Raw genomic sequence first — 27,910 nt, 5'->3', positions numbered from 1 at the left:
AGGCAGAAAGTGACACACTCAGCTGCCTAGGATGCAAGTTCATGGCTTCAGCAGCAAGCATTGCACCAAACTCTACAGGTTCAATGGGGCCTGCAAGAAAGAAAATTTGAGGCAGTGTCAAGAACAATGCAACGTTGAAAAAGACTTCAATTTCTTGCACATTCCTGACAAGCCAGATCAGAGGTGAGGGTCTGGTAAAGAGAGGTAGCTGCACTGGAGCGCAGTGCCTGTAGTATCCCTGGCTATTGTGGCCACACTACACTCTGCCCCTCCCCCTGAGAGGGTCAGTAGAGTAACACAAATGTTAAACATGGAAATAAAGATCCAGGATTCTGCGCCCAGTAATATCAGTATGTGTTTTTTTTAAATTGCCCTTTGGATAACACGTGTTTTGGCCTTTCTTGACCTTTCTCAAATCATGGCTATAGTATTATTATATTTCACCCGTGTACGGTTAACTGGTTAATTCTTATCCTTTTGCTCGCGCTCCCAAGTTACGGGTACAATCCCATGCCCAAATATTAGCGCTCAGTCATCTGCGTTGGCTGCTCTCTGTTGAATCATCGCAGGTAATTCAACAGCGAGCAGCCAACGCAGATGACCGAGTTGTAAGGCATAACTTTCTAACCATTATGTTAATTCCCACACTGTTTAACTCATTTTTTCTCAGGTTGTCTACATTCATTGAACAAACAAATATTTCCAGAAATACCACATATCAAAAGAGTGACCCCTTCTGCTGCTGCACAGGGTCATCTTATTAATGTATTGGTCTTTGTTTTATCCATTATTGCACTAGACCATGACTTGTCTTGGCCACCTAGTGATTATTTTGTCTTTGCAATTTAAATTGGAGTTTTGCAATCAAACGGTGAGTGCAAAATGATGGGAATCACCATTAATATAGGTTGGTCTGAAGCATTTTACTGATTTTGTTTGATCGGTGAAAGGTCTTAGTTTAGGGAGGGTTTGCTCCAGACTCAGCTTCAAACTCTGAGTAAGACACATGCTGCAGTCTTTATATCGAAAACTCAACATAGGCTCCATTGTTCTGGTGATGGTACCGGCACATCTTATATTCCTTGTGGATACATGACAGAAAATGCCTCAGTTACTTTGCAGTATCGTCCATTAATCTGATTCTTCCTTCCTCGCCCAGTCCTTAATTGTGAGTTGAGTCCGTACCACTTGCGATTGGTAACCAAATAAAAAAATTGCGTGCATAGTGCAAAGAGTCTTTTGGGCTGCTGGCTGTTTTACCAACTAAATTGGACTGTTGGCGCTGGACTTTGAGTCTTTTTTGCCACTGCAATCATCTCTTTGGCTGAGGAGGAGGCATCACCCTTTAAAACCTTCACTCCGAGCAGAGCGCGCAGAGTGTGAAGAGTGTTTTGGGTGTTTGGGTGTGCGGGCATGCGGTTGACACAGACATTTCTATCTTTCTTCAGAGTCAGCTATCTCGGGCCTGTCGGCAGAGGACTATTTCTTATTTGACCATCAAGATTCTACTGGCATCGGCACTACCCTGCAATGAAGCAAGCCTCCTTGATAAGTGACTTCTTGCTTGGTGCATGAGAGCAGCCTTCTGTTATTACATCTGGTCATTAACCAACTTGGCATTACAAATAGAGTCTTCACTGAAATTTAATGCAAATCTCTTCTTGACCTACTACCATCGCAATCATGCCGGAGCGCAGGACACCCACTACTGCTGCTGCTGCTCGTGTGGCCAAGCCTGGGTGCGAGCGGGAGGCCAATATTGTATTACTATTTGATTTACCGCCCTCCTCCTTAATTGATGGATGGTTGCCCCCAGTGGAACTGGAGTCCTCTCACATCGATGCCTCGAATAAAAATGCAAGACGTCCGAGACGTTCCCTGTATGTGTGTCCCCAATGTACTGTAATTCTTTCTGATGCAAATAGGATTAGCGAGCCAGAAAAGAAAATTGCTGACTTCTATCAGGCACAAGGAGTTTCTACCCAGGCTGATTGATCTCTGCACTGATTTAGTCGAAGAACTCAGTGTTTCCATTCCCTGTCTAGGATCTAAAACCATTGAAACTGTTGTTAAGGCATCAATAACTCCCAATACGAACCTATGTGCAGATATTACGGTGGATAACATCAGCTCTCCTTTACTAGGCATTCCGCCTACTTGTTTTCCTATTAGCCCAGTCTTAATTGAACTGGCTTTTGTCGCCCCACATGAAAAGGTTGGACATACAAGATCTTTCCTACCCTACACAAATCTACGGCGCAGCCAAAACTACCTGTCTGAGAGGAGCGCCTTTGACATTCAAATTATGAAATAGTTGTGTTTAACACATCCATTTCCAGAGCTCCTCATGAGCACTAAGTTACCACTTGTCGGTAATGACACTGCAGAGTATGGTCAAATATCACAAGCATGTGATAAAGACAGCTCTTCAGCTGTCAAGTTTTCTGTACTAGAAACCTTGCTCACACAGTTAACTACTACGTTTGACACCATTGCTACTAAGTTTAGCAAATGATGCGTACACTTTGACAAAATAGTGACCTCTTTGAATAATTCTTTTAAGATTAGAAACGTTTCTACCAGTTGTATGGATAAGATTAGCGATAAAGTAAATACAATTTTAGGCCTGTTACTAGAACAAGCACAACGAAATACTCAGCAACAAGTTTCGGTTCCTGATCCGGATGGTAACGCTGTGACTGACAGACTCTATTGCTTGGTATCCACGGAAGTCATGTGTGCAAATTTGCCTGAAAAAATAAGAGGAAAAAGAAATTCAAGAGGCTTCAGTCCGAGATTGGTGTCCACACACTTTGTCCCCCCCCCAGAGTATGAACATACCAAATGGCAAGCCATTGAGTAACATCTTACGAACTGCACAATGTTAGTTCATTTTGAAGGTTGAGAGCGCTCGCGCTATAGTCTCTGTGGGAGTACCTACTCAAACAAAGCTTACAAGATCTACTAGTGTTTTGGATAGATGATAGCTTGTTAAACTGCACCTAAACACCAATAGTGGCAGTAATCTTCAGCATGAATGCAGTCAGGGGAACAAAAGTCAACTTAAAATCATCGGGCCTATGGAAATAGTGGAAGATAATACATTCATTCTTGAGGCCCTGTTCTCCAACCAGGCTGCTGTCGACTCAGGGGTGGCTACTCAAATTACAACTAAAAGCGTCATGACACAGGCACACTTGGTAAGCACTGGTTTTGCTATTCTTCTCTGCTTCCCGGGCTCCAGATCCCTCTGATAAATTAAGGCTTTAAAAACACAAAGCATCTTTTGTGATGGTAGCAGATTCTTTCTCATTCGTTCTCGCCTTTTAGAACGTCTACATACTATCATTCCATTATGTTTCACCAGAAGCAGCGACATTAGTATTGTGGATTTATGCGAGAACGTTAGCTAGGACCACTATTGTTCCCTTTGTTTCTGGAGATACGCTTTTGTACATTTTGGATCACTGTGTCTCACTTTATCAATTGGGTTATGAATGTTCAGTCATCAAACTCAAAGATACCAATGGGTACAAGTACTCTGGGCCTGCCAGTAGGGATAACAGGGATACAAGATTGACCATGGAGTCTGACAATCAGGCACATCAACAAGGCACTTCCTGCCCCACTACAACCCTTAATCAAGGGATGAGTCTTATTTTTGGTGGCCCTGAAACTGTGAAAGGGTTTTAGGTGGATGAACCCCACTGAGAATGGTTAACGAATATGGTAGACAGGCGTGGGACTTCCCATCCCTAACCACAGTCATAGTCCATCTTTCCTGTCACTAAGCTGGAACACATGTGGGCACTTACATTTATTTGAACATGACAGCCTTCTGGACCACATTGACAGACTCAGCGTAATCTTGCTCCAAGAGACCTGGCTGACAAATCCTCTTGTGGCTGATGGATGGAAGATAATAACTCATCTGACCGCCCAGGGCCCCACAGGCCATCCTAAAGGGATGGGTCTTGTACTTGGAGTTAAGAAACCATTGGATATTGTGTAAATTCCCTCCACATCCTTAAACATTCTAATGGGTAAGATAGTTCCTTCACAAGATTACTGTCTAACCTTACCTCAGGAGATACTTGTCATTAACCTATATATTCCCCCTATGAGGGGAGTCACTCTGAAATGCTTAACGAAATGGAGGAAATCCTAAAAGATCTGAATCATGATGGTCTGGTGCTCGTCTGTGGGGATTTCAGTGCTAAAATCCCAATTACCACAGATTCTTGTGTTGGTGAACTTTTCTTTATTGATCTACACACAGACACTCAGGGATCCCTTAGGGCTCATTGATGGGGAATGAGTGGGGCTTGTTTTGTCCTCTGTTTGCTTCCGCATGATTAATGGTGCCTCTTTTTCAGATACTCCAGCTAATTTTACTTGTGTGGGGAATGGCGGGAGCAGCATATTGAACTATATATTTGATGCAAATTTGGCTAATGTGATTGCTGACATGTGCGCCTGGCAGTGTTATTAGAGCGATCATTACCCCCTCATTGCTTACTTGAACGTGCAGCGTCACCCTTTGGGTTTTACATCTACTGGTCACCTTAGTGTTAATGCTACCATAAATCGTATCTCTTGGATGACTGTAATCTGGACAAGGCCTTGCTGGTGGCGCGTGACACTTTGAATGCCTTTATAGACGCTACTCTATTGCTATTGAAATATCTTCTGCTGAGAGAGCGTTTTCAGCTTTAATTCAATTTGAAATGTCCATGGTAACCATTAAGCAATGCTCTACGGTAAGAATACATTCTGCCCGTAGGGTGGGCATTGGACCTAGAACACATCAGCATTCCTTTGACAGGGAAATTGGAGACAGAAAGAGAGAGCTTAGATGCGCATTATGCGCCCTAGCCACACTTGAATTACACCCAGAAGAACATAGTTACAAGGTGAAGGCTACCAAAAATAATTACATCAAATAGTTGAAGCGATATAAGTTTCTGAGTGCTCTCGTTGGCGAGACTTGGTTCAGGGTTCCCTCACCCAGAACACCATAAAGTTTTGGTGGATTATAAATGGCAGGGGGCCACCCCCAGATACATTAATGGAGTTTCAGAAACGGCTTGGACCAAGCATATTTATGAGATGTTTGGTGGATCCTAAGTTGACACTCCTCTGCAGGAAGTGCCGTTTACCAAATGGCACTTCATGCATAGTCCTGATGACATCTGTAGCATTATTAGAACCAGTAAATCCTCTAGGGATCCTGAATCCGACATTTCCCTTACTAAGACTGATCCTGTAGTGTGGTCCTTTGGCCTACATTGGTTGTTCTGTAACATCAATGTCTCTCAAACTATACCATCTTTCATGCGAGATAGCATAGCAGTTCTAGGTTTAAAAAAGGGTAGCCATGGCAATCCAAGCAACTACCGTCTTCTTGCCATATTGGATATACCAGTGAAGATATTTGCCCGAGTACATCTTAGAGAACCCGAGGACTGGGCTGAATCTTGCAACATCATCCCATACAATCAAACATGATTTCGCAAAGATTATAACACCACTACTAATATACTAGCCTTAATCATTATCATTCAACAGGCCTGGATGATTGGGAAACTTCCGGTTTATGTGGCATATATTGATTTAAGTGCAGCTTTGAACACTGTAGATAGTAATAGGATGTGGAGAAAGTTGTATAATTGGTACACCCCCTTGATCATCTAAAAATGATAATTTCCCTACATGAACAAACAAGGATAAAGGTTAGATTGGATGAGCATGGTGGGACTACCTCATGGATACCAACTTTGAAAGGCCTTAAACAAGGCTGTATTTTAACCCCCATGCTATTCAATCTATACCTTTCAGACCTGGGTGACACACTTAACACCTCTGCTTCTCCACCTAAACTAGGCTCTACTTCCATACAGTGGCTAGGTTACGCAGATGACCTTGGTATTTTGGATCTTATTTTAAGCAAATTGAAAGTGTATTCTTATCTTAACTCACTTGTTGTGAACATCTCAAAAACCAAAATTATGTTTTTTGACTCTGTTGCTAAAACGTTTGAGATGGAAGATAAACAGGTGAGATGGGAGATGGGTGGGGATTTACTTGAAGTAGTCTCTTCACTTAGACCAAGTCAGATTGAAGACTCACATGACAATGGGCAGCATTCGCTCTTTTTCCCAATAGGGCAGGTTTTTTTCAAATGGTTCCTGATTCAGCTTTACCAAGCCAAATTGGCATCTGTTATACTCTCCGCAGCTCAAAAGTGGGCTATGGCAAATCTCCATGAGACTTTCAAATTAGAACGCTCGATATAGAGGGGCATTCTTTGATTGCCCATGCGAACATCTAGTCAAATGGCTCACTTGGAATATAATGTCATGGCAATACGTTTAAAAATACAGCTTTGTTGTTTAAATACTTTGTAGAAGTTTGCCAATGCCTCAGGAGTCACCCTAAATGGCCTTACGATTGATGCAATTAAGACCAGGGCCTCATTGATGCCATCTAGTAATATTGTTAAACTTTGCGCCAATGCCACAAAAAATCATGCAGCTGAGTTTGTTAAATATATTCAGGACCGGAAGTCCTTGGCTACCTATATCAAACAATTTGTTGGTAATTCCTTAGTCTGGGACTACATCAAGTTGGAATATAATACTGTCGAGACTAGGAAAATTGAGGGGGCTTACCATATCCGTGGGGAAAACACGGAATGTTGTCTGTGTGTAGCGCGGACTCTAGAGTCTGTAAAACATATTCTGTGTACATGTGTGTCATTACAGAACCTACGGCAAGCTGCATTACAAGCTGCAGCCTTCACGGTAACCTTGCCTAAAGATGACTTATGGGAAATGTACATGAGTGGGAATCACAAAGCCTGTATTATATATCTTACTATTTTCTGGAGGAAAACAGTATCCGTTTTTTCATTATTATGAAGGGATGAGGCTGTTTTGGTTCTCTTTTTAATTGATGTGCCTAATTTATTTGTTTTCCTTTTCTTCTACTTTTGTTTATTTGATAATTTTATGGTCACTGTTTGTGAAAGGTGTGTAATAAACTATATCACAATATCACAATACAAAAGAAAAACAATATCCACATCTGGCCAGTAGGACCTACCTTCCCACAGTGCTCCCTATTTTACACAGTTTCCCTGAGATGAAAGCAGGGGATTTCTAATGGTAAGTGGGTATTTCCAGGACTTTGCAAGGAAAGAATTTCAATAATGGAGAATGTTTCAAGTTGTTAGGCCTTGCTTCATTAGCTCCTTCTCTCATCCAAGTCCTTAATCAAATGGAAATACCTAGTATACCCATGTTCAATTTCAGAAACAAAGAACATGCTTGGCCAGTAGCTGCTGAACCCCATGTGCACTTTAACTAAAGAGACACGATTATTACTACTGCAAACACCTAAATGAAGCTTTGCAAAAAGCCATCCAAATAGTGTCATCAAGATCTTCTCTGTGAAGGTTATGAGCTTAGTAGGGTAAACCTTTGTAGCTTCCCTATTGCTTCCAATGAGGCCTCTCTTACCCATTGAAGCTGATGTCACTGTTGTTGATCTGTCCTGCACCTAATTTGGTGGCTCAGTCTTCATCAGGAAGTTAGCTTTGGAAATAAACATATTTACCCAACAAGCTAAAAGAGCAGAGGGTTTCAGAACATTTCTAGAAGGTCAGAAAATAACTATTTGGCTATTTATCTGTGTGCACAAGACACTGTCCTGGACACGTAAATGTCCACTGCATGCATAACAAGTCACTAAAGCTGAGCATTGTTCCCAGAGGTCAACTCTGTATAAAATTAGGTTAAATAATAGCCTGCTTCTGGCTCTATGTAGGTACCACATCATACAATATAATGAAAGGCCAGATGTGTATTTGTCGGATGCAGTCATGTGTAGTAGAAACTGCCCGCTTTACGTTTTATCACCGCTAGAGGGAGCTGTTGCCTTTGGAATAAGCTGTTGCATTATGAACTATAAATGCCAGTTGTAGGTTTGTCCAATGCAAAACTGCCGTGTACACGGGTTTCACACAAGTTTAGAATAAATCCATCCAAAAACTCTATTGAGGAGGTTCAGCAAAACAATTGCCTATGTATTGCCACCAGAACAAAAGCAACGTTCCTGTGATGGCTTGGAAGATGTATCCCGAAACGCTGCCACAACTAGAGGGTAGTCCAATAGATAGTAAAGGGACTTATATGTTAGTCAGACTAGCAGGAACATTTTTAGAAGTCTGCTGATGAATACGTCAGTGTCTTTTTAGGTGACTCCAATTTTCCCTAATGAACCTGCAATTGGCCTGTTGTACTTTAAGTGTAGCAATGGCCAGAACCAAGTCAAACCTTCCTGGACACACTCTAAAATCAGGAGATTGTTTCCGCCAAAGTGGCAATCCAACCTAGAATTACACCAGGCATGACAGAACATAGCCATATTTTGAATCAGTGTCATGTGCTGGAGGATTGCTATTTCAACCACCCTAATACCAAGTGTACTGTAGCGCAATAACCAGGGAGTTAAGTGCTTTGCTATTTACTGAGAAATCACATTCTAGCTTAACCGAATCTCATATTGTTGACCTCATCAACAATTTCATGCCCACCCTCCATCACTTCTTTCTAATCCCCCTTGACAAGCCAGATCATCTTGCAATCCACGTTGACATTTGTCATACCACACCACTCATGCAAACCCATCAGAAACCCAGCAAACGAGTCTTTAGACCATTCAAGTACTTCCCATTTGAAGCTCTCTCAGAAGACCATGCCAAATTCCATTTCACATGGGTTGATCTACCTCTGATGTACCAAGTCTGCAACTCACTTCTCCAAGAACTCAACACCACCCTCACACACAAAATCAGTCAGCATGCCACAGTGAAATAATGTGGCCTGAAGCATAAACCTTCAGCACCCTGGTACAATCAAGTACTCAAATTTATCAAATACACCATCAGAAAACAAGAAAAGACATAGTGAAAATCCTGACATGCATCTGACCTTGCCCTGCTCAAGGAACTCCGTTATACACAGATGACTGATCACTGCCAAGGCCAATTACTAGTAAGACACAATAGCCAAGGCCAACAATGAAAGCATAACCCTTTTCAAAGCCATCAAGCACTGCATCAGCCCTCTGCCGGGCCCTCCTGTACTGCACTCCATATAAAAACCCTCTGCATCAACGAGATCAGCATGATCCGTCTACACAGAATGCCACAAATGATAGCAAACTACACATCACATCTTGCAAAACCATTACCACTTTCAAGACACTCACTTTGTGCTGGGAGGCAAAACTGTGCAGGGGCGTGCCCCAAAGGTGTGCAAAGGCAAGCCCATCTGTGCTCGTCCGAGAAGCAGAGGGGCCATAGGGGACCTCTGGATCCATTAGTTCTGCATAAGATATGGCAGGCTCCCTCTCACGCTACATGTTGTTGAATTTTGCACCTTTAGGCATGCTGTTCCCGATGGGTGTATCCCATCCGTCTTTAGCAAAGGCTAAAGTCCCTGTATTATCTGGTGAGATTTTACAATACTTTTATTTTTTTTTAATGCGCCATTGTTAGCAGCCCACGCTGCTTTTTGCCACAACTTGATTACTGATTACTCCCTGGATATTTTATGTGTCACTGAAACCTGTTTTACGGAGTCCTCTCGTCCAGGCATAGAGCATTTGCCTTCTAAAAATCACCATATTGTATGTTTGGATAGACATTCCCTGCATATGGGCCGTGGGGGTGCATTGCAATTATTTATAAATCTGATATCAAGGTGCGTGTTCTTCCATTGGTGCATGTGATTAAAATGGAGGCCATGCTAGTATGCTGCACATTGTCCACTTCAACAATGTTGCATATTCTAGTGGTTTAATGCCCTCCTTGATATGATTCCTTCTTTGGGTCCCGGTTTATGGAACTTCATATCAATCTTTCCTTCTGACATAGTGGAGGAAAGTTACCAAGAAAGATGCTCTTTGCTGAGCTGGCGAAATGAATCCATGGACAGATTTCATGTACTTTAAAACAAAGTCTGATGGCAGCAAAATAATGTCATAAAGAAGATGTAAGAACCTATTCTGAAAAAATATGAAACTACTTAAGAATGACGATGTAACTGAAGCACTAGGAGAAACATGTACCCCACAATATAGTAATCACAAACACAAAGAAGAATTAAGTGACTCACTGGTTAATAACTGTAAATATGTCAAAACGCAAGGTAGAAAGAACATATAGAAGGTTGCTTATGAGAGGTATATAGTCTACGTTTAGGACAACTATTAGATGAAGGACAATGGCTTATGTTAATCAACCCAGCTACCTCAAAATACGAGCCCAGGATCTTAAAGTGAAAAGATGATGAAGAAGTTGTTTTTCCCTTGCAAAATAGAGGAGTACTTTGGCCTAGGACCAAGGATTCTATTTCAAGAGATGAAGGCAAAGTACGAAGGCAGTTCAACGAGCAGTCATTGTATGAAGGACACATTTCTCAAGATTAGGAGGAACAAGAACATTTACGGATACCGAGTATTGGACACTAAAAAGTGCATACAGTTTATATGGGGTAGCGTGAGCAAGACTCTAAAGGCCAAGAGGAGCAACTGCACCCAGTATAATAGAATCAAATAGTGCTGAATACACTGTCGAAATGGACAAATTTGTGGTTTCTTAACATGTGACGAAGAGCTCGCAAACAAGGGCTATTCATTAGGCTTGAAGCTAAAATAATGGTGTGCCTACACTCTTGAATATTCCGAGACAGTGTAGACTGGCATGGTCAGCCTTCAAACAGAGGACACTGGCATGAGGACTACCAATGAGAGAGGGTAGACTAATTGGCAAAACAAGGGGATAGCTGATGTATCTCCAAGCACCTGCGTTTGGTTCTATCCACGTGCTGCTAGTGAGCCGAATGTCCAAGGTTGGATTTGGGTTGCCAACCAATCAGAAAAGCCTGCCATGCACTTTTACATACAATGTTGCAAGTATTATTCCACTGCCATATTCTTTGCTGTAATCAGTGTGCTACATGTGTAGAAGTAGCTCAGGGCATGTCCTACAGACAAGGGACATGTGTAGAAGTAGCTGAGGGCATGGGAGGGTAATATTAATGCATTCTATATGTAGACATGTTCCCCTAATCCAATTCCACTCCTTGATAGGTTTTTGTAATATGCCACGTAGGATGATGTCATAGATGACACATCTAGCATTATATAAACTAAGTATAATCAAAAGAACATTGTGATCATGCATGAATCAATTTGATGAATGACGATTTACCCTGCCTTCCTTCATTCATTGAGATAAAAGCAGTATTTTACCATCTTTCTTGAGTCTGTCCGGTTACTTGGTCTAAGACATTTTATTGGTAATTCCATTTAGCACAAAGCATTTCAAGGTGCTGAAGCACAGCTACATCAGTTATTGATCAACTAGCTCTACTGTGGCATTGGGAGGTTCATTGCTGTCCAACAGTATTTGCCTTAATGTACCCTTCGTTTGTCTTCCAAATGTTCATCCATCTAATACACAGACACACACACACACACACGCGCGCGCACGCACGCACGCACGCACGCACACACACACACACACACACACACACTCTATTAGTCACCACATAACATTGATCAAGCTATTACTAAGCTCTCCTCCTTTAGTTCTAACAGCACACCCAAACATCACCAGTTTAAACAGAACGATAGCACTGTAATTGATCAAATCATGAGATTTCCCCTCTGGAATTAAATATACCCAACTGACACCACCAAACATATAGAACCAGAGCGGCATTCAGGAATCGGGTACTTGTGACCTACATACCATACATACCACAGGCTTCATACCTGCCTCTCGAGCTTTCCAGCTAACTCTCCCCACCCTTCTTCGTCTATCAGGGCCATGCATCACAGGGTCTACAGACATGGCAGATGGGCACTATAGAAGAGCACTTACTTAAATGTTTCTTTGTCAGTGGAGAAAGATCTAAGTCTGGATCTGAAGAATATATATGAACTCTGTGACATGTCCTTTGCAGATTTTTTACAGCACTCAACTTTCCAATAATTAATCTTCCCAGACGTGAATTGTATGTTGGAGCATTTCCAACTCCAGCTTTTCATCCCGTCTGTATATTTAGGATATCTAAGGAGGCCTTGAAGGGGGACCACCCTTGCATTTGAGGAAGATACCTTCTGGAATCTTCCCTAAGTGTTAAAAGGAAAAGTAGAGGATGAAAAATGGTCCTGTTCCTCTTGAAATCTGTGCCTCTAAAAAAAGTACTTTCAGACTGCACATAGGTGGTTCCAAACTTTAAAATTCGTATGGAAAAGCCATCTAGCTGACTACCAGAAAGTGCAAAGCTGGAAAAGAAACCATAAGAACACAGTTTTGTGTGCCCTTTACCCTTCTAATGACTCACATACATGTGTCTTTGTTGAGTTACAGAGCTCCTTCTCACTAGTGCTGATGGTCTAAAGTATAAAATTCAGCGTCCGCATGAATTGGGAATGCATTCTCATTTCCAGGATCACAGGCGATAAGTACTTTGAGTGCAATTGACTCGAGTTCTAATCGAGTTCTTATCCCAAATTATGTATTTTTGTATTATTGAAAATCGGGACTATTCATCCAGGGGGGAGAAGTAACCCCTGGTGTCCATGTAGGACAGTAAGGGTTTGGATGAGTGTGGGCAGTTTCTGAACCTGGACTTATCTGCACCAGTGGTCTAGCAAACATGCCTGAGGTTCAGGCAGTAGTGGCAGAAACCTTTGCTGGAGGAGAGAAGATTCTCATTATAAGTGCCTGCAGGTGTGCGTCTAGAGGGGACTGGCAGTGGTCCACTGAGAACTTTTGCCACTGATGCTGAGATTGACCCTGTCCAGTGAAATCATTTCCTGTTAGTTTTAACTTATTTTAAAGGACAGATCCTTGTCCAGGACGGTGTCCTTAAATAAAAGAAAGCAAGAAGATCTGATGAGTTCAGGTAACTGGATCCCTATAAGATGTGAAAATAAAAAGAATGGTGGGAGAGGTGGTCTTTTGTGGACAGTCGCATAGAGTTTTAAGTTGAATATTTTTAGGATTTAGTTGATTTTGAATGGCAATGGTGTGACTGCTTCATCAAATGTTCTTGTTAAAGGTATTTGTATCGTGCACCGTCATCAACAGAATTGGTCCTCATGCGCTCAGGCAGATCTGTAAACAAGAAGGTGGGGGGGTGGTTAGTCGGGTGGACAGGGAGTAGGAAAGTGAGAGGGTGATATCCTGTTGGCAGATTCAGTTCGGTTTTCACTGTGCGCTGAGCTTGGGTGCTAATATTGGATCGATGTGTGACCTGGTGTGGCTTATGTGTTGATTGTTTGTTGTTGTGTGTTAGCGGGTTATTTACTAGCCCCAGTTCCCTTCCTGTCTATTCGTTGTCGGTGATCCATTACTGCCCGAGTTTACTTTGCAGGCCAAGATATTATTGGGTTTTGGGTAGATAGCTATGCAGAGGTTTGAGCTTTTGGGTTAGTGGGTTATTTACAGTCCGTAGTTCCCTTCCTGTCTATTCCTTGTCGGTGATCCATTGCTGCCTGTGTTTACTTTGCAGGCCAAGATATTATTGGTTTTTGGCTGAGATAGGTATGCAGAGGTTTGAGCCATTGAGTTAGTGGGTTATTTACAGTCCATAGTTCCCTTCCTGTCTATTCCTTGTCAGTCATCCATTGCTGCCTGTGTTTACTTTGTAAGCGCAGATATTTTAACGTATCATCCTTCCCCTTCCATCCTGATCTGTCCCTGATCGTTCTTTGATATGATTCTAGCTTTCTATCTTTCAATTGCTAGGATATGCCATACATCGGTCTTCCCTCACTTGATCAGATGGGCGGTAGCTTAGGGAGACGGGGGATTGGTATCCTCTCTCAGCTTTGTTTAGCTGTGTAAGTGCTCCCTAGGCATTCTTCCTATTTACGGGTTAAAGAGCTAAGATTTGAGGAGTTTTCTGAATAGGAGGTGATCTTTTGTGTTACGTATGTTCTTTGGTAGATCGTTCCAGGTTTTTGGGGTGAGGTGGGAAAAGGAGGATCCTCTATATTTTCTTTTGTTTTAAGGTTTTGGTTCCAAACTGATGTCACTGATGGATCTAAGTGGCCTTGTTGGGAGGCGTACGTTACATTTTTCTCTTAGGAACTCTGCACCTTGGCCGTGGATTGCTCTGTGCATTATGCACATTGATTTGAACTTGATTCGCTGTTTTATTGGCAGCCAGTGTAGCGTTTTCAGTGCTGCTGTGATGTGTTCTCTTTCAAGTAATTTGAGGCACAGTCTAGCTGCCGCATTTTGTATGCTTTGAGTTTTTCTAGGAGTTGTTCTGGCATGCCCAGATATAGGCTATTGGCATAGTCTACATGAAGAGAGCGATGACGGTGAGTGTTTTGTTAGTGAATTACAGAAATGATAGGATCCTTCTTGGTTAGATTGTTTACTTGTGGCTCTAGGGTGAGTTTGTTGTCCATCAAGACTCCCAGGTTTTTTTTAGTCGATGATGGAGCTGATGTTGGGCCAAGTTCTGTTGGCCAGGGGTTGTAGTGGTTGTCTTCTATTTCTTGTGACTATCATAATTTCTGTTTTGCCTGGGTTGGGTTTGGGGCAGTTCAAGTTCATCCAGTTGTAGATTTCACAGAGGCAGTTCCCCAATGTTCTGTTTTCCTCTTGTGCATTTTGTATTTTGTAAACTATTTGTGTTTCGTCAGTGTGGTTATAACAGGTGAGGCTGTGTCTTTTAATGATCCTCATTTGTTGAGACAGGTAGATGTTGAACAATGGTGAGGAGAAGGAAGATCCTTGTGGTACTTCGCATGAGGACTCTCTTGGGCTGGATTTGAAAGGTTTGATACATATGGGCCCTCATTCCGAGTAGGGCGGTAAGGGATACCGGGCACCGGTAAGGAGACCGGTGCCGGTAATCCCTTACCGCCCTACTACGAGGTCCCTTAGCGGGTCCCTTCCTTAATGCCTGGTCTGACCAGGTGTTAAGGACGGGACCCGTTAAGGGACCTGGGCACAAATAACGGGCTTAGCATACGCCGGCCTGTTATTTGCGCCATCCCCATTCCCATTGAGCCCTATGGGGGCTCAAATGGGAATGGGGAATGGTTTGGTAAATGGGGACTTACTGGTCCCGCGAAGGTCGGACTGGACCGGTAAGTCCCCATTTCACCAATCCAGACACAGTACCGTTATTGGTGGTAGTCATGGCGCAAATAGCGCAAATAGCGCCATGACTACCACCAACCTCGGAATGAGGGTCATGGTTTCCATTCTGTTTGTAAGGAAGGATTTGATCCATAGTAAGGCGCAATCAGGGATTTCAATTTCTTCCAAACTCATGATGAGGATGTCGTGGTTCACTGTGTCGAATGCCACAGAGCAGTCCAGAGGTATGAGCGCGGTACTCTTGTCTGAGTCTGCGTTCGTCTTTAGATCATCCCAAGGTGAGAGAAGTGTTGTTTCCGCTCCTCTCATTGGTCTAAAGCCTACTTGTGCCTGGTCCAGTAGGCGGTGCTCTTCTATGAAATCTTGGGTAGTTTTATATCTGTATGTTTCCAGCAGTTTAACAGGGTAGGGTATGTTGGAGAAGGGTCTGCAGTTGGAGTGGTCCTCCATGTTTCCTGCTGTGTCCTTGAGGAATGGTTTGATGTATGCTGATTTGAAGGATTGTGGCACTTTCCCTGTTGAGATTGATTGACAATGTTTCTGTAGTATTCCATGGGTGTTACTTGTGAGATGATTGATTTGTATACATCTGTGGGGCAGGGAGCTGTGGGAGAACCCGTTTTGTTCCTTTTGTATAAAAGATTTACAAATGACTCCACTGATATTTGGGGGAACCTTCGAAGTGTGTCACTTTAGTTTGCCAGTTTGACAAATGTCTCCACTGGTATTTGATGGAATCTTCAGAGTTTGTTCGGGCGTTCCTCGTAGGGAGGGGTGGGTTGCATATTATCATTGCATGGTCTACTTAATGGTCTGTTGGATGGTCTTGATTTTTGTTTGTTTTTTAAATGCTTTGCAAGATCATTGCATAGTTTCTCTGATGGTATTGGAGTATTTTTGCAGCAAGGTGGTTTTTTATTCCGTTTATGATTTTAAAGAGTTCTTTTGGGGTATTTGGTGCTTTGAAGATTCTGTTGTCGTAGTATTTCCTTTTTGCTTTTTGTATTTCCTTTATATATGAGTGGATATGTTGTTGGAGTTTGAATTTCTCTCCACATTCGTATTTGATCCTCCATTCTAGTTCAAATTGTCAATTTTTCCTTTTCATGGCGCTGAGTAGTGGGATAAACTATTTTTCCGTTTCTCTTTTGCGCGATGGAGTAAACGGTTTTACTTTGCCAATTTCTTGTATTGTTGTTGTGATCCAGTTGTGAAGTAATTCTGTTTTTTTGTCCAGGTCAGCGTCGTCCATAGTTGTTGCTTGCAGTTTGCTAATTTCCAATAGTTCACTTAAGTTGCAATTTTTGATAGTTCTCCAGTTTCTTTTCATGATGATCAGTGGCTTGTCCGGTTTGATTATTGGTGTAGCCAGTATGATTAAGAAGGAAAAGATGCAGTGTTTGCTCAAGAGGATCTGAATTGGTGGCGCCGTGCTAATGAGTTTTTTGTTGGCGAAGATTGTGTCTAGTGTATGCCCTGCTGTGTGGGTGGCTCCTGTGACTAGTTGATGTAATTCCATTTTTGCTACTTAGCTGGCTAGAGATTCTTGTGCGTTAGTGGTTTCTTCCTCAAACCAAATGTTGAAGTCACCGAGGATAATCAGGTGATTGTGCTTGATGGCAAGGTTGGTGATTGCTTCCGTGAAGGCATCTACAAAGGTTGCATCGTAAGTTGGTAGTCTATAGATCAATATGAATTTAAGGTTTGTTCTGGGGTTTGTTGATAGACAAAGGATTAGACATTTGCATTTATCACTGTTTAGTGGGTCTTCAAGTTTAATTTCTAGGTGTTCCTTGTGGATTATTGCCAGACCGCCACCTGTTTTGTTTTTCCTGTTTGCTTAAACGCATTTGAAGTTATCAGGCAGGCAGGTATTGAGTGTGATCTTGTAATTGTCATCTAGCCAAGTTTCAGTTACGAATAGGATGTTGATACCTCCGTCACATAGGAGGTCGTGGATTTTGGTGGCATGTTTGGACATTGACCTTGCATTGATTAGACTGCAATGGTTCTTTTCAGTATGGTTCGGTTTATTTGTTCTTACCTGTTTTGATTTGTGGGTATTCCTTTGGGGGTGTTTCTGTGTTAATGTCGGTTGGTTGAGGGTCCGTGGATCCTGCTTCTTCATTGAATCGGTCTGCCAAATTGATGGTTGGATTGTTGACTTCTACTGCTTCGTCATCTCCTATGGTTTGATGTGGATATTGGTTGTGCCCTTCTGTTCTTGGAGTGCGTGGTTCGGTATTATCCTATTCTCTTCTTGGGTACTCCCGTCTATTTTCCATTGTTCGGGGTAGTTCATTGCTTGTCTGAAGAGGTCAATGTCATTGAAGCATCGAGCTTCTGCGGTTGTTGTGAGGTACGGTGTAAGGTATAAGGATTTTTCTCCAACGAGGTTTGTTCTGTTGATTTTATTACTTGGTGGGGTTTGCTCTGTGTTCAAGGCGGCATCAATTGGCGGTGGAAGAATTTGTGTGACTGTATTAGTTATTCCTTGTCCCTGTACTCTTTGTCAGGGTCCGATTCTGCATCTCAGCATTTCGGGTCTTACGTGGTAAGAGTTGGTTTGGGTGTTGAGTTTACGGGGGCAGGTACCCACCTGCTCTGCTTTGTGCTTGGATAATGTAGAGTTTCTCCTCTTGTGTTGAGATTCCTGGCTACTCTGCGTGGGTGGTTGTCTTTTCAGTCTGTTTGGTTGGGGTGTTCCTATGTCTATGGGAGGGCTGTCTATGGAGGTATGGGAGTACTAGGCGTCGGTCATCTGGCTGGTTGGTAAAAGGGAGTTATGGGTGCAGGTTAACTAGGGTATTGACTATGGTTTTAATTGCTAGCTATTAGTGGCTGCTGGATGATTTTGGGTGGTGGGCTTGGATCAGTTATGGTCGATACTGATAGAATAGCTAGAGGTTTGGGATGACAAGATAGTGGGGATCCTAGATTCCACTGGTGGTTTACAAAGAGATAGTACTTTTAGATTCGGAATATCAGAGGGTGAGGAGGGATTTAGGATTCGGTGAGTGCTATGTAATAATTAAACACCTCGATTTCTGACTCCAAGAAGAGAGAATGGCTCAGTCTTCAACAGAGTGGCACACAGTAGTTAAACATCTAGATTTGAGACTCCTAGATATGGGAGAAAGGTCTAGGTTTTACCGGATGACAAGCAACAGCTGCAACACTAAGAGTCAAGCCACCTACGCAATGGGAGAGGCCTAGGTTTTGGATAAAAGCATAAGTTTTACAGAATGGCAGGCATCAATCAAAACATCTAGGTTCCAGACAACGATCGGGGAGGGGTTGTGAGACACAAAAAGAACAAATGGGGTCCAACAGGGCCCAGGCGGGCCAACCCTTACCTGCAAATGCATTGCAAAAGGTGGTGTGCAGGCTAGGGGCCAAGGCACCAGGCCAGGCAATGTTGCAAAACTGCCCATTCAGGGATGGGATGGGCTGGGAAGCGGGTGGAGGGAGGTGAAGCACAGAAACAAGGAGGGGGGAGGGTGAAAATAGGAGAGCACTATCATCTGGGGGAGGTGGGATTCAAGAAGGACACATGGGGTCCAACAGGGCCCAGGGGTCCAACGCTCACCTGCAAATGCCTTGCAATGGGGGAGAGACCTAGGTTTCACAGTGCAGTTTGAGTAGAGGTGAGAAACACACCTAGATTTGAGAGTCCTGTATAATGGGAGAGAGGCCTAGGCCTCACAATGCAGTTTTAGTACAAGAAAAGAGAAAATAGACCCAGATTCGAGAGTCTTGTATAGTGGGAGAGAGGCCTAGGTTTCACAGTTCTGTTTGAGTATAGGAGACAGCCACACCTAGATTTGAGAGTCCAGTATAGTGGGAGAGAGGCCTAGGCCTCACAATGCAGTTAGAGTACAAGAAAAAAGAAAACACACCTTGATCCAAGAATCTTCTATACTGGGAGAGAGGCCTAGGTTTCACAATGCAGTTTGAGTACAAGAAAAAGAAAACACACCTAGATTTGAGAGACGTGTATAGTGAGAGAGAGGCCTAGGTTTTACAGTGCAGTTTGGGTACAAGACAAAACACACCTAGATTTGCGATTCCTGTGTAGTGGGGGAGGGGCCTAGGTTTCACAGTGCAGTTTGAGTACAGGAGAGAGGCACACCTAGATTTGATAGTCATATAAAGTGGGAGAGAGTCTTAGGTTTCACAATGCAGTTTGGGTACAAGAGAAAACACGCCAATGTGACTCAATGCAATATTAACAATTCTCAGGGCATGCAACGCAGGCTAATATTCACAGTGCTATCTTAAAGTGGCACTCTCTAGATGTGAGTAAAGGCAGTATTAGCAATTCTCTAAAAGTGTGACGCAGGCTAGTATTTACAGTACTGTTCCAATGTGTCACAGGCTAGTATTTACAGTACTGTCTTAATGTAGTACTCTCTAAATGTGACTCAAGGCAACAGTAACCATTCTCGAAGGGTGTGATACAGGCTAATATTCACAGTACCATCTTAAGGTGACACTCTGTAGATGTGACTCAAGTCAACACTAACAATTCTCTAGGCGTTCGATGCAGGCTACTATTCACAGTACTTTCTTAAAGTGACACTCTGTAGATGTGACTCTAGGCAACAGTAACAATTCTCTAAGGGTGCAACTCAGGCTAATATTCACAGTACTATCTTAATGTGACTCGGGTAGTAATCCTATTCCTCACTAGTTGTGGAGCTGGTTAGGATTAATAGTCTGGTTTGCTATGTAGCAGGGCTTCGGGCAGAGTGATTGCTCTACTCCCAACCCTGGCCACACCTACCTTGGTAGTCGCTGCTGGTAGAAGGCTGGCCACTGGCTTCCCCTGCTGACACCTGCAAACACAGATTGGAGCCGCCTCTGTGGGTGCCCCTCTTTGCCTTCGGGCCCTTATCCGCAGGGGCTGCGCAGGCAGAAGGCTTAAATCACCTGCCGTTGGAAGGTGAATTAAGAGCTGCGATTGAGCTAATCAGTGTAGGGGGCAGGATGGGAGGAGGGAGCGAAATGGGATATTAGTCTGGGGAGAGGGTTGGGGAGACAAGGGCACAATCCTAGGGGACTCTTAAAAAAAAAGGCAATGCACGTTATCAAGGCCCAGAAGGGTCTAGGAGGGCCTGCACTCTCCTGCTACACATGGAAAAAAAGTGGACTCTTTTTAAGAATGAAGAAATAAAAGATAATTAAAAGAGGAGGCCTTATTGCAAATTAAAATGGGGAAAGTGCAATTTGATACAAGGAAATCACAAAGAGTTTGGTTTTTGGTAACTTTCGCTCATCCATCCTCCCCCTCATATCTTGACGAGTTCATGATTTGGGAGAAATGTTAGCTTCGTTATTGGAGGTTAATCAACAAAGGACAACAGTGAGGAGGCTTTTAGGGATGCCCATATATGTTTATAACAATTATGAATGGAATCTGAGGAGTGTTAGGGAGAATTGGCTAATTTCCCTTACCTACTGAGTCCCTCAGCAGCTTTGCTGGATTTCTAGGATCTATTTTCTCACCTGGTAAGAGTGTGAGCCTTTTTTTCCCACTCTAACATGTGTTTTGCTGTGTGTGTTTAACATTTTTGTGTTCATAGACTATGGAGCCTCACCTACTCCACAGGCATCATCATTTTACTATGTGTCACACAGCTCCTTCAGTGCAGTGACACAGGGTTGTCTTTTAGACTTCCCAACTCACACTCCATTTTCTGGGACTGACTACTATCTCCCAGAACATATGAATTTGCCATTAACTTTATTAACCTCTGTAAAACACAGACCCAGTACAAACCATCTTACATGGAGTACTGAAAAGGGTTAATACTTATCGCTGTTTGTCTGATGCTCTTGGAGAATTGTTTCTCTCCCTTTTCATCAAGACTTGGCTGGTGGCAGTGGTAACTACCCTATTTTTCCTACTGCAGTTATCTTAAATAACCTTGGCATTGTTTTAGGCTATCTTGGTAGCCTCGAACTTAAAGCCGCTAGACCATATATGTTTTGTTACGGTTCTGGCTGGGTTTATTCACCATTTCTTTTTGTAAAAGTCGTTCTCGTGTTTTACTCTGTGCGCCAAACCAGGTTTGATTCCTTTGTTCACCGTCTTTTCGCGGGCTTCTACGCAGAAGCCCTCCTTAGGCACCTGTATGTCTTGGGGGGACAGGATGTGAGGGAGGGGTTTAGGACTCCCTGCACAGGGTCTCCTTGGAGACCCATGTCGCACTCTGAAATGAATTGCTGTGGTGACTGTCCTGGCGGGACAGCCACCCTGCTTTGTGATTGACAGCCAGGCTGTGTGAATGGGGGAAAAACTGCATAAAAAGTAGGTATCTAGGTCTGGAAAGGCTGTGTCACCACTGGAACGAAAGAACCGATGAGGAGCTGACAGAAGAGGACCCCTACCACAACTGAACCACCCGGTGAAGCCCTGCTGCAGGTCCAAATCCTCGAACTCCAACGACAGAGAAGACCCTCCAGGAATCTTCTTCACCTGAGCTGGTGGGACCAACCAGTTCGCCCAAACTGCAAGCCAGGACTCCCTCCTCTGGTCGAATTCGCTGTACAGAGCTACAGTGGGCTGGATGGCCAGGAAGGTCGGACCCTGCTTGGGTTTTAAGGAGCGCACCTTTTATTTGTTGCTTTGCTCTGCTGCTGGTTTCTTCCCTGGGTAGGGCAGGACCCTCCAGTCTTCCTACTTCGTGTCAGTCTGACACTCGCTTCAGGAACCCTGAGCCTGCAGGAACTACCAGGAACATCCGCATCAGCTACAGCTTCTTCTCCATTGAAAGGTATTGTTCAAATCCGGTTGTTCATTTCGTTCAGCCGCGGTGAAAGTGTTTGAAATCTTTCTCCAATCCGAGGGCTCGTCCGTCTCTACTCTTTAACCTAACTTTTCTGCTGAAAAACTTTGTCCGGAACTCTTGGCAAAGACCTAACCGCTAACTACCCTAAACTGTGTGATCTTGAGCAAAAGACTTTTGTCCTATTGACTTTGGCCCTAGGCCTTTTTGATTTGATTCTATCACTGTAGTTCCTCTTTCTAAATTGCCCTGCTTACTTACCTGTTGGTGCTGTTCAATTTCTGCCTAACTTTGTCTTTCCCTTCCTTTTAAATTTCTGGAGTGCCATTTTGCTCCCACTTCATTTTGTGAGCTTAACTTGTCTGGAACCTATTGGGAGTGGGGTGGTGTATTAAGAGTGTGATTTTTAAACTGCTTTACTTGAGTGAAATGTTATACAACTGATGTGTAAATACATGTATATTCTTTTACTCAGAAAACTTGAGTCAGTGTTTGTTTGAATCATAGTAATTGCTGTCCTTTGTGTAACTATTGATACTGCTCACTTGCTCTTGAGATAAGTCTGGCTGCTCAGCCATCGCTACCACTTATACTGTGCAGTACAGGCTTGTACCAAAGGAGAATTTGTACTGTCACTTGTAGTCTTAATTGTGTGTGGTGTTCCCAAAGGGTACTGCATATAATTCTGCCTAACAAGGAGTCAGTATATTTGGGAAAGGAAATGTGTTATGAAAAGGTGGTTTAGAATGTTTAAATGTAATTTGCATGAAACTTCATTGATTTATTAGAAACACATAGCTAGAAAAATATTTCAAAGCGTACATCATTTAAAAGATAAAGGTGAGCACCAAATACACACAATAACATGGTGCATATACATTTCACTGTGCCACATTTAAGATTTACATAACATACCCAAAATCAATTTAAGAGCAAGCCACGGGGATATTTCCTAAAAACCAGTCCAGTCCTCCATAAGAAAATTGCCTAGCACTCAGGAATCAACAAACAGACACTTACCTGGTGAACTCACAGTCACTCGGCTAAGCAATGACAGCAAATTCACTTAACACGCGTTTTTTTCTGGCTTAATCAAGAAACCTCCAATTACAGAAAGATCTGGTACTCTGGTGCCAGGCATTCATTTTTTGCATGGCCATGCCCCAGACACAAACATAGCCATTGCATGCAGGACGTTTTGATTGTGGGCAGAGCAAAGATGCTATGTAGCAAATCTAATATTCTTGACTTCACTCTGTTTAGATCTGCTTTACGAATGGACAGAAGAACAAGAAGTGAGTCACTGTTTCCCTAACATCCCTGGAACAATGACATGTCTGTTCTTCCTTCAGTATTTCTTCCAAGACCCAACAACGATAGCTAAGGATAGTTGCTGAAGTGCATTTTGGTACAGTGGCAGCAGAAGGATTCACTTCTAAGAAAGTCAAGGTACAACTTGCATCCCTGTCACAGTTTGAATTCCCAATACTGCATGCCCACAGACAGAGCATCGGGCCTATCGTGAATTTGCAATAGGTACAAATGTTGGCAAAATCACTTAATTGCTGCCATGGCCGATAATGCGGTCTGCGGTCATGCCTGCAGAATCCACCATACAGGCCGACCGCGTTTGAATCAAATACCTAAACCGTAACATCTCACACTCTCTTCAGCTTCACTGCATCTGAGTGACTGTGATGCTGAGGGCTCTTCTAACTTTACATGTCATTTGCAGTCTGGGGGCCACCAGGGAGAAGCATGATGTGCAAAAAAAAGAGCGTCATGCATGGGCCGATGCAGAAGAGTGGTGTGCCCTAGAGGCTTCCGCAGCGCAAAGCGCTTTTACAGATGGAAAGGAAGTTAAGTGGGTACAGCAGGGGGAACATGCATGGAGGGGACGATAGGAGAAGGGGCGCCACACAGGGTGACTGAGGGATGTGGGGGTGACGCCCCTGAAAATGGCATACAGGCCGTGAGTGACCTTGCAAAGGTTCCTTCTTCAGGTGGTGCCCTTTCACGGTGTCACTCATCAGTAGCAACACACAGACCTACCTCAGTACATGCACATGATCCTTAAGGCTCAGCACATCTGGAGCGTGTCTACAATGCCCTGAGAAAGTTGTTGTAGGGGTCAATAAAAAGAACAGGCTGGCACATTTATGGGACACTGTCTTCCATGGGATCTGCCACTGCCCCCTTGGAGGACCTGGCTTGTTGGAGTTAAGTCACCCTATAAAGACTTGGAAGCCACTCAGTTCTCCCTAATTCTGCTCTTTCTACAGCCCCCCTCACCGTCTATTTTCCCTTCAAGTCCTTCCTTTCCCTTCCAGTGCCTTTCTTACCTCGCACCCAATGGGTCTCCATTCCTGCCTATATGTGCCTCATCTGCACCTATGTAACAGTTGCATGATCTCCACACCCCTTCATATGTCTCTGTTCCGTCCTCAGTCACGTATCACTCTCTTCCGGACCCACTGTCCACGAGCTTCTCCTGCAAAACGCTCTCACTCTGCAAACCATGCACCCTTGCTGCCGCTCCCACACATGCATGCACCCCTGCTTGAATGCACCCTATTGATGTTGCTTTGCTGTACACCTCTCTCAAGCTTTCTCTCCCTTGATCCCTCTCTCCTCCACCCACCCTATTACACCCACTCTATAACACCATCTCTCTCCCTTTCTTGCATCCACACTCTCATTCACATTTTCTCACACCATTGCACTTGCGCAACTTTGAATACTTGTTCACTTGCACATCTTTGCACACACACACCTTCCACCACGGCTCATTTCTCACACGCATGCGCTCTCATACGCTTGCATTTGCATCTTTTCTAACTAACACACACACACCCTTGCATTCACGTATCCTTACACCCCTGCTCCTTCTCGCTTCCATGCTCTCTCTCACACCCTTGCACTCACACATTTGTTCTCTCTCACACCCTTGCACTCACGTGTCTTCATACTCTCATTCACTCGTGCCCTTGATATGAGAAGAATGTGGGAGGGTTGCACTAGCACACTTGAAGTTGTAATTAAGAATGATGGAATTCGTATTACTTACCTAAGATGAGTGTACTGTTATTCGATAACCTTAAATACCATTTGTATGAGATTGAACAGCTTATTCATTCATTTAATCAGCTTTTGCATAGTATCTGTTCACACCCTTTATAAATACATTTACAGAAAAAAAGATTGATACTTGGTGATTTGATTAACAAACAGCAGTTTGATGCACACGCTCTGTGTGGTAGCAATTGCTCCATATATTAAAAGCAGGATGTGCATTTACGCCCCTATTCAACATAGGCACATCCTCCCATCATGTTCTGCAGCTCGGGTCCATCAGCAATATACTGGCTGGGTCGGCACACATCCCTACCACACACCTTTCATCAGAATAAATGGCTGGGAACACTTGCTCTCCTGCCACCCATGCTGCCCATTATGAAAGAACCAGAAAGGAATCATAAAAACCACAGAGAGAGAATCTCACATGTGCTCTCTATTTCCTTACAGGCATTCTGAGCTTTCCCACGTGCCCAATGGGCCATGCCTGGCTGCTATTGTTCTTTCTTTCAAGCCTGGCCATGCTGGCAGTGTCCCTGCAGTAAAAGGGCGGCTAATTTTCAGCCTCTTCTCATCATAGCTGACAGGAAGTTGTGCAACATTGAAGTTCCAGAACTATAGACATGCACAATGTTTGCATGACCAAGGATCTGAAAATTGATTTTCTTGGAGCGACAACATCTCTCAAATCATTCCTCTACCTTGGTGTTCTACAGGGCTCTGTCCTGGGTCCTCTCCTTTGTATTCTCTTACCAACTCTTTCCGGACTAGACCCAAATCATCTCCTTTTTTCCTGAATTCTCCTCTGATCCCTCAATAAAAATATCCAACTGTCTCTGTGCCATTCAATATTGGATGGCTTTGCATTCTCTGAAGTTATACTCAACCAAATCAGAGATGCTCTTCTTCCCTGCCAAATACTGTCCCTCATCTCTTCCCGAGCTATCCAGGTCCCATCTGAAACCCTCACCTACTCTTCTTCAGCTAGAAACTTCTGCATCATATATGACCTTCCTCACACCTTCTCTACTTTCATCTTCAACACTGCAACAGTGGCTTGCCTCAACCTCCTAAATATTTGGAAAATCAGACATCTCCTTCTTTTCAACACAGCCAAGCATCTCTTAACCACTCTTGTATTCTCTGAACTGGACTACTGTGCACGCATTCTCTTGGTCTCCCGAACTATGCTTTCTCACTAACTTTGCTACCATGATTCAGTTATGTCATGTTAATGCAGGGGAGTGGTACAAGAAATACAAAAAAATAGTAAAAGTTAAAATGAGAAAGAAACAGTTAGAAGGGGGAGAATACAATCCAGAGATTGCACATAGCTCTAGAGGCTCACCTAAACAAGAAGGTTTTTAGTTTTCTTCTGAATTGCTTGTGGGTGGCTATTTCACGTGGGTTTGGAGGTATATTCCAAGCAATAGGAGCTGCTGCAAAGAAGGCCCTATCCCTGGCTAATGTTAAATTGGGCTTGGGCATTGTCAAAAGATTCTTATCATTAGACCTCAGTTTTCTCTGTATTGGTTTCCTTTCCAGTGTTTCACTCAGATAGACCGGGCTGATTCCCGGAAGACATTTGTGTGTTTTTGCTATCAAATAAAACTGGATTCTTGATTCTATTGGTAGCCAGTGCAATTTTTTAACGTGCTTCGGACACATGATCTCTTCTCTTTAGTCTGACAATAGTTCTTATGGCACTATTTTGGATGACTTGAAGTTTTGCGCAATCTCCTTTACTGATGCCAGTCAAGAGGCTGCTGCAGTAATCCATTTTAGAGTTAATAATCACCCTTGCTATTGTCTCACTGTTCTTTTTTGAGGTAAAAGGTCGAATTTGAGATAAATGTTTAAGATAATATGCTTATGTCTCTCTTTGAACTCCCTCTCTTCACACCAACTTCCTCACAGCGTCATCAGGCTGGATGGGAGATGATGCAAAACAGGCAAAGATTTACCTTTCTGCTCCTGGTTCACAAATCTATCCATGGAAAGGCTCCACTGTCTCCATCCTCATCTATCCAACTCTACAAGCCTTCTTGTAATCTTGGCTCTGCCACCATGACTACTCTTGTGCCACCTTGCCCTCCCTGTGCTTCATCTCACTTCCGCTCTTTCTCTCTTCTTGCTCCATTTACATGGAATTCTCTTCCACCACACATCCGAGAAACAGTCCACATCATTGTGTTCAAAACAAACGAAAAGCCTACCTGCTCGTCTCCAAATTACCCTACCTCTCATCTGCATTCTAACTAACATTTATCCCAATGTTCTACCCTGCCTCTCTCCCTCGCTTTTTACTGCTTCCTCTCTACCACTTCATCCATCATGGTAAAATCCCTAACACAGCTAGTCATACCACGTAACTGCATTTAAACATGTCTAATGTTGGTTGGCCTTAATCTATGTAAGTCCACCCAGGACATACAGGTGACGGGTCCATTTACTGCATCCACAACCTGGTCAGAATGTCACTCAAATTCACCCCATTGTAAGAAGCCCACGGCTTCCCATCAGATCTGATTTCTTGTCTATTGTGAGATCTTTTGTTATCAAAGGTGCATTTTTCCTCTCTTTATAAATAAATAAATAAATAACATAGTTTGTAGTGGCAATGATGTGGGCACGAGTGGAACAGAGTATTTTTCTGAAGCAATGATGTCATACTGTGCGGGCACCACTGTCATGGAAGGTTTTACAATGGCAACATTAACACCAGGTCATATATTGTATTACAATGACAATTGTTCAGAAAGATTTCCCTTTTGCACCTTTCCCTCCATTGATTTTAATGGAACACCTATTTTTGAACTTGTCCTGACTTTTCCTTCAGCTTCAC

General features: G+C 43.2%; 1 protein-coding gene across 1 annotated transcript in view; it reads left to right on the top strand.

Annotated features, from left to right (window-relative positions):
- SH2D4B (SH2 domain containing 4B) overlaps positions 1-27,910 on the top strand; it is a 1,358,492-nt gene that overhangs the window by 268,504 nt on the left and 1,062,078 nt on the right. Inside the window, exons 3-4 of the mRNA XM_069610827.1 lie at positions 10,411-10,437; positions 23,088-23,112. Coding sequence (XP_069466928.1) covers positions 10,411-10,437; positions 23,088-23,112 — 52 coding nt within the window. The remainder of the gene's footprint in view (positions 1-10,410; positions 10,438-23,087; positions 23,113-27,910) is intronic.

This window comes from Ambystoma mexicanum, chromosome 8 (assembly GCF_040938575.1).
Source record: "Ambystoma mexicanum isolate Mex_15411 chromosome 8, UKY_AmexF1_1, whole genome shotgun sequence".
NCBI classification, from domain to species: Eukaryota; Metazoa; Chordata; class Amphibia; order Caudata; family Ambystomatidae; genus Ambystoma; species Ambystoma mexicanum.
Note: the sequence above shows the minus strand (reverse complement) of the source record. Positions and strands in the feature narration are given on the sequence as shown.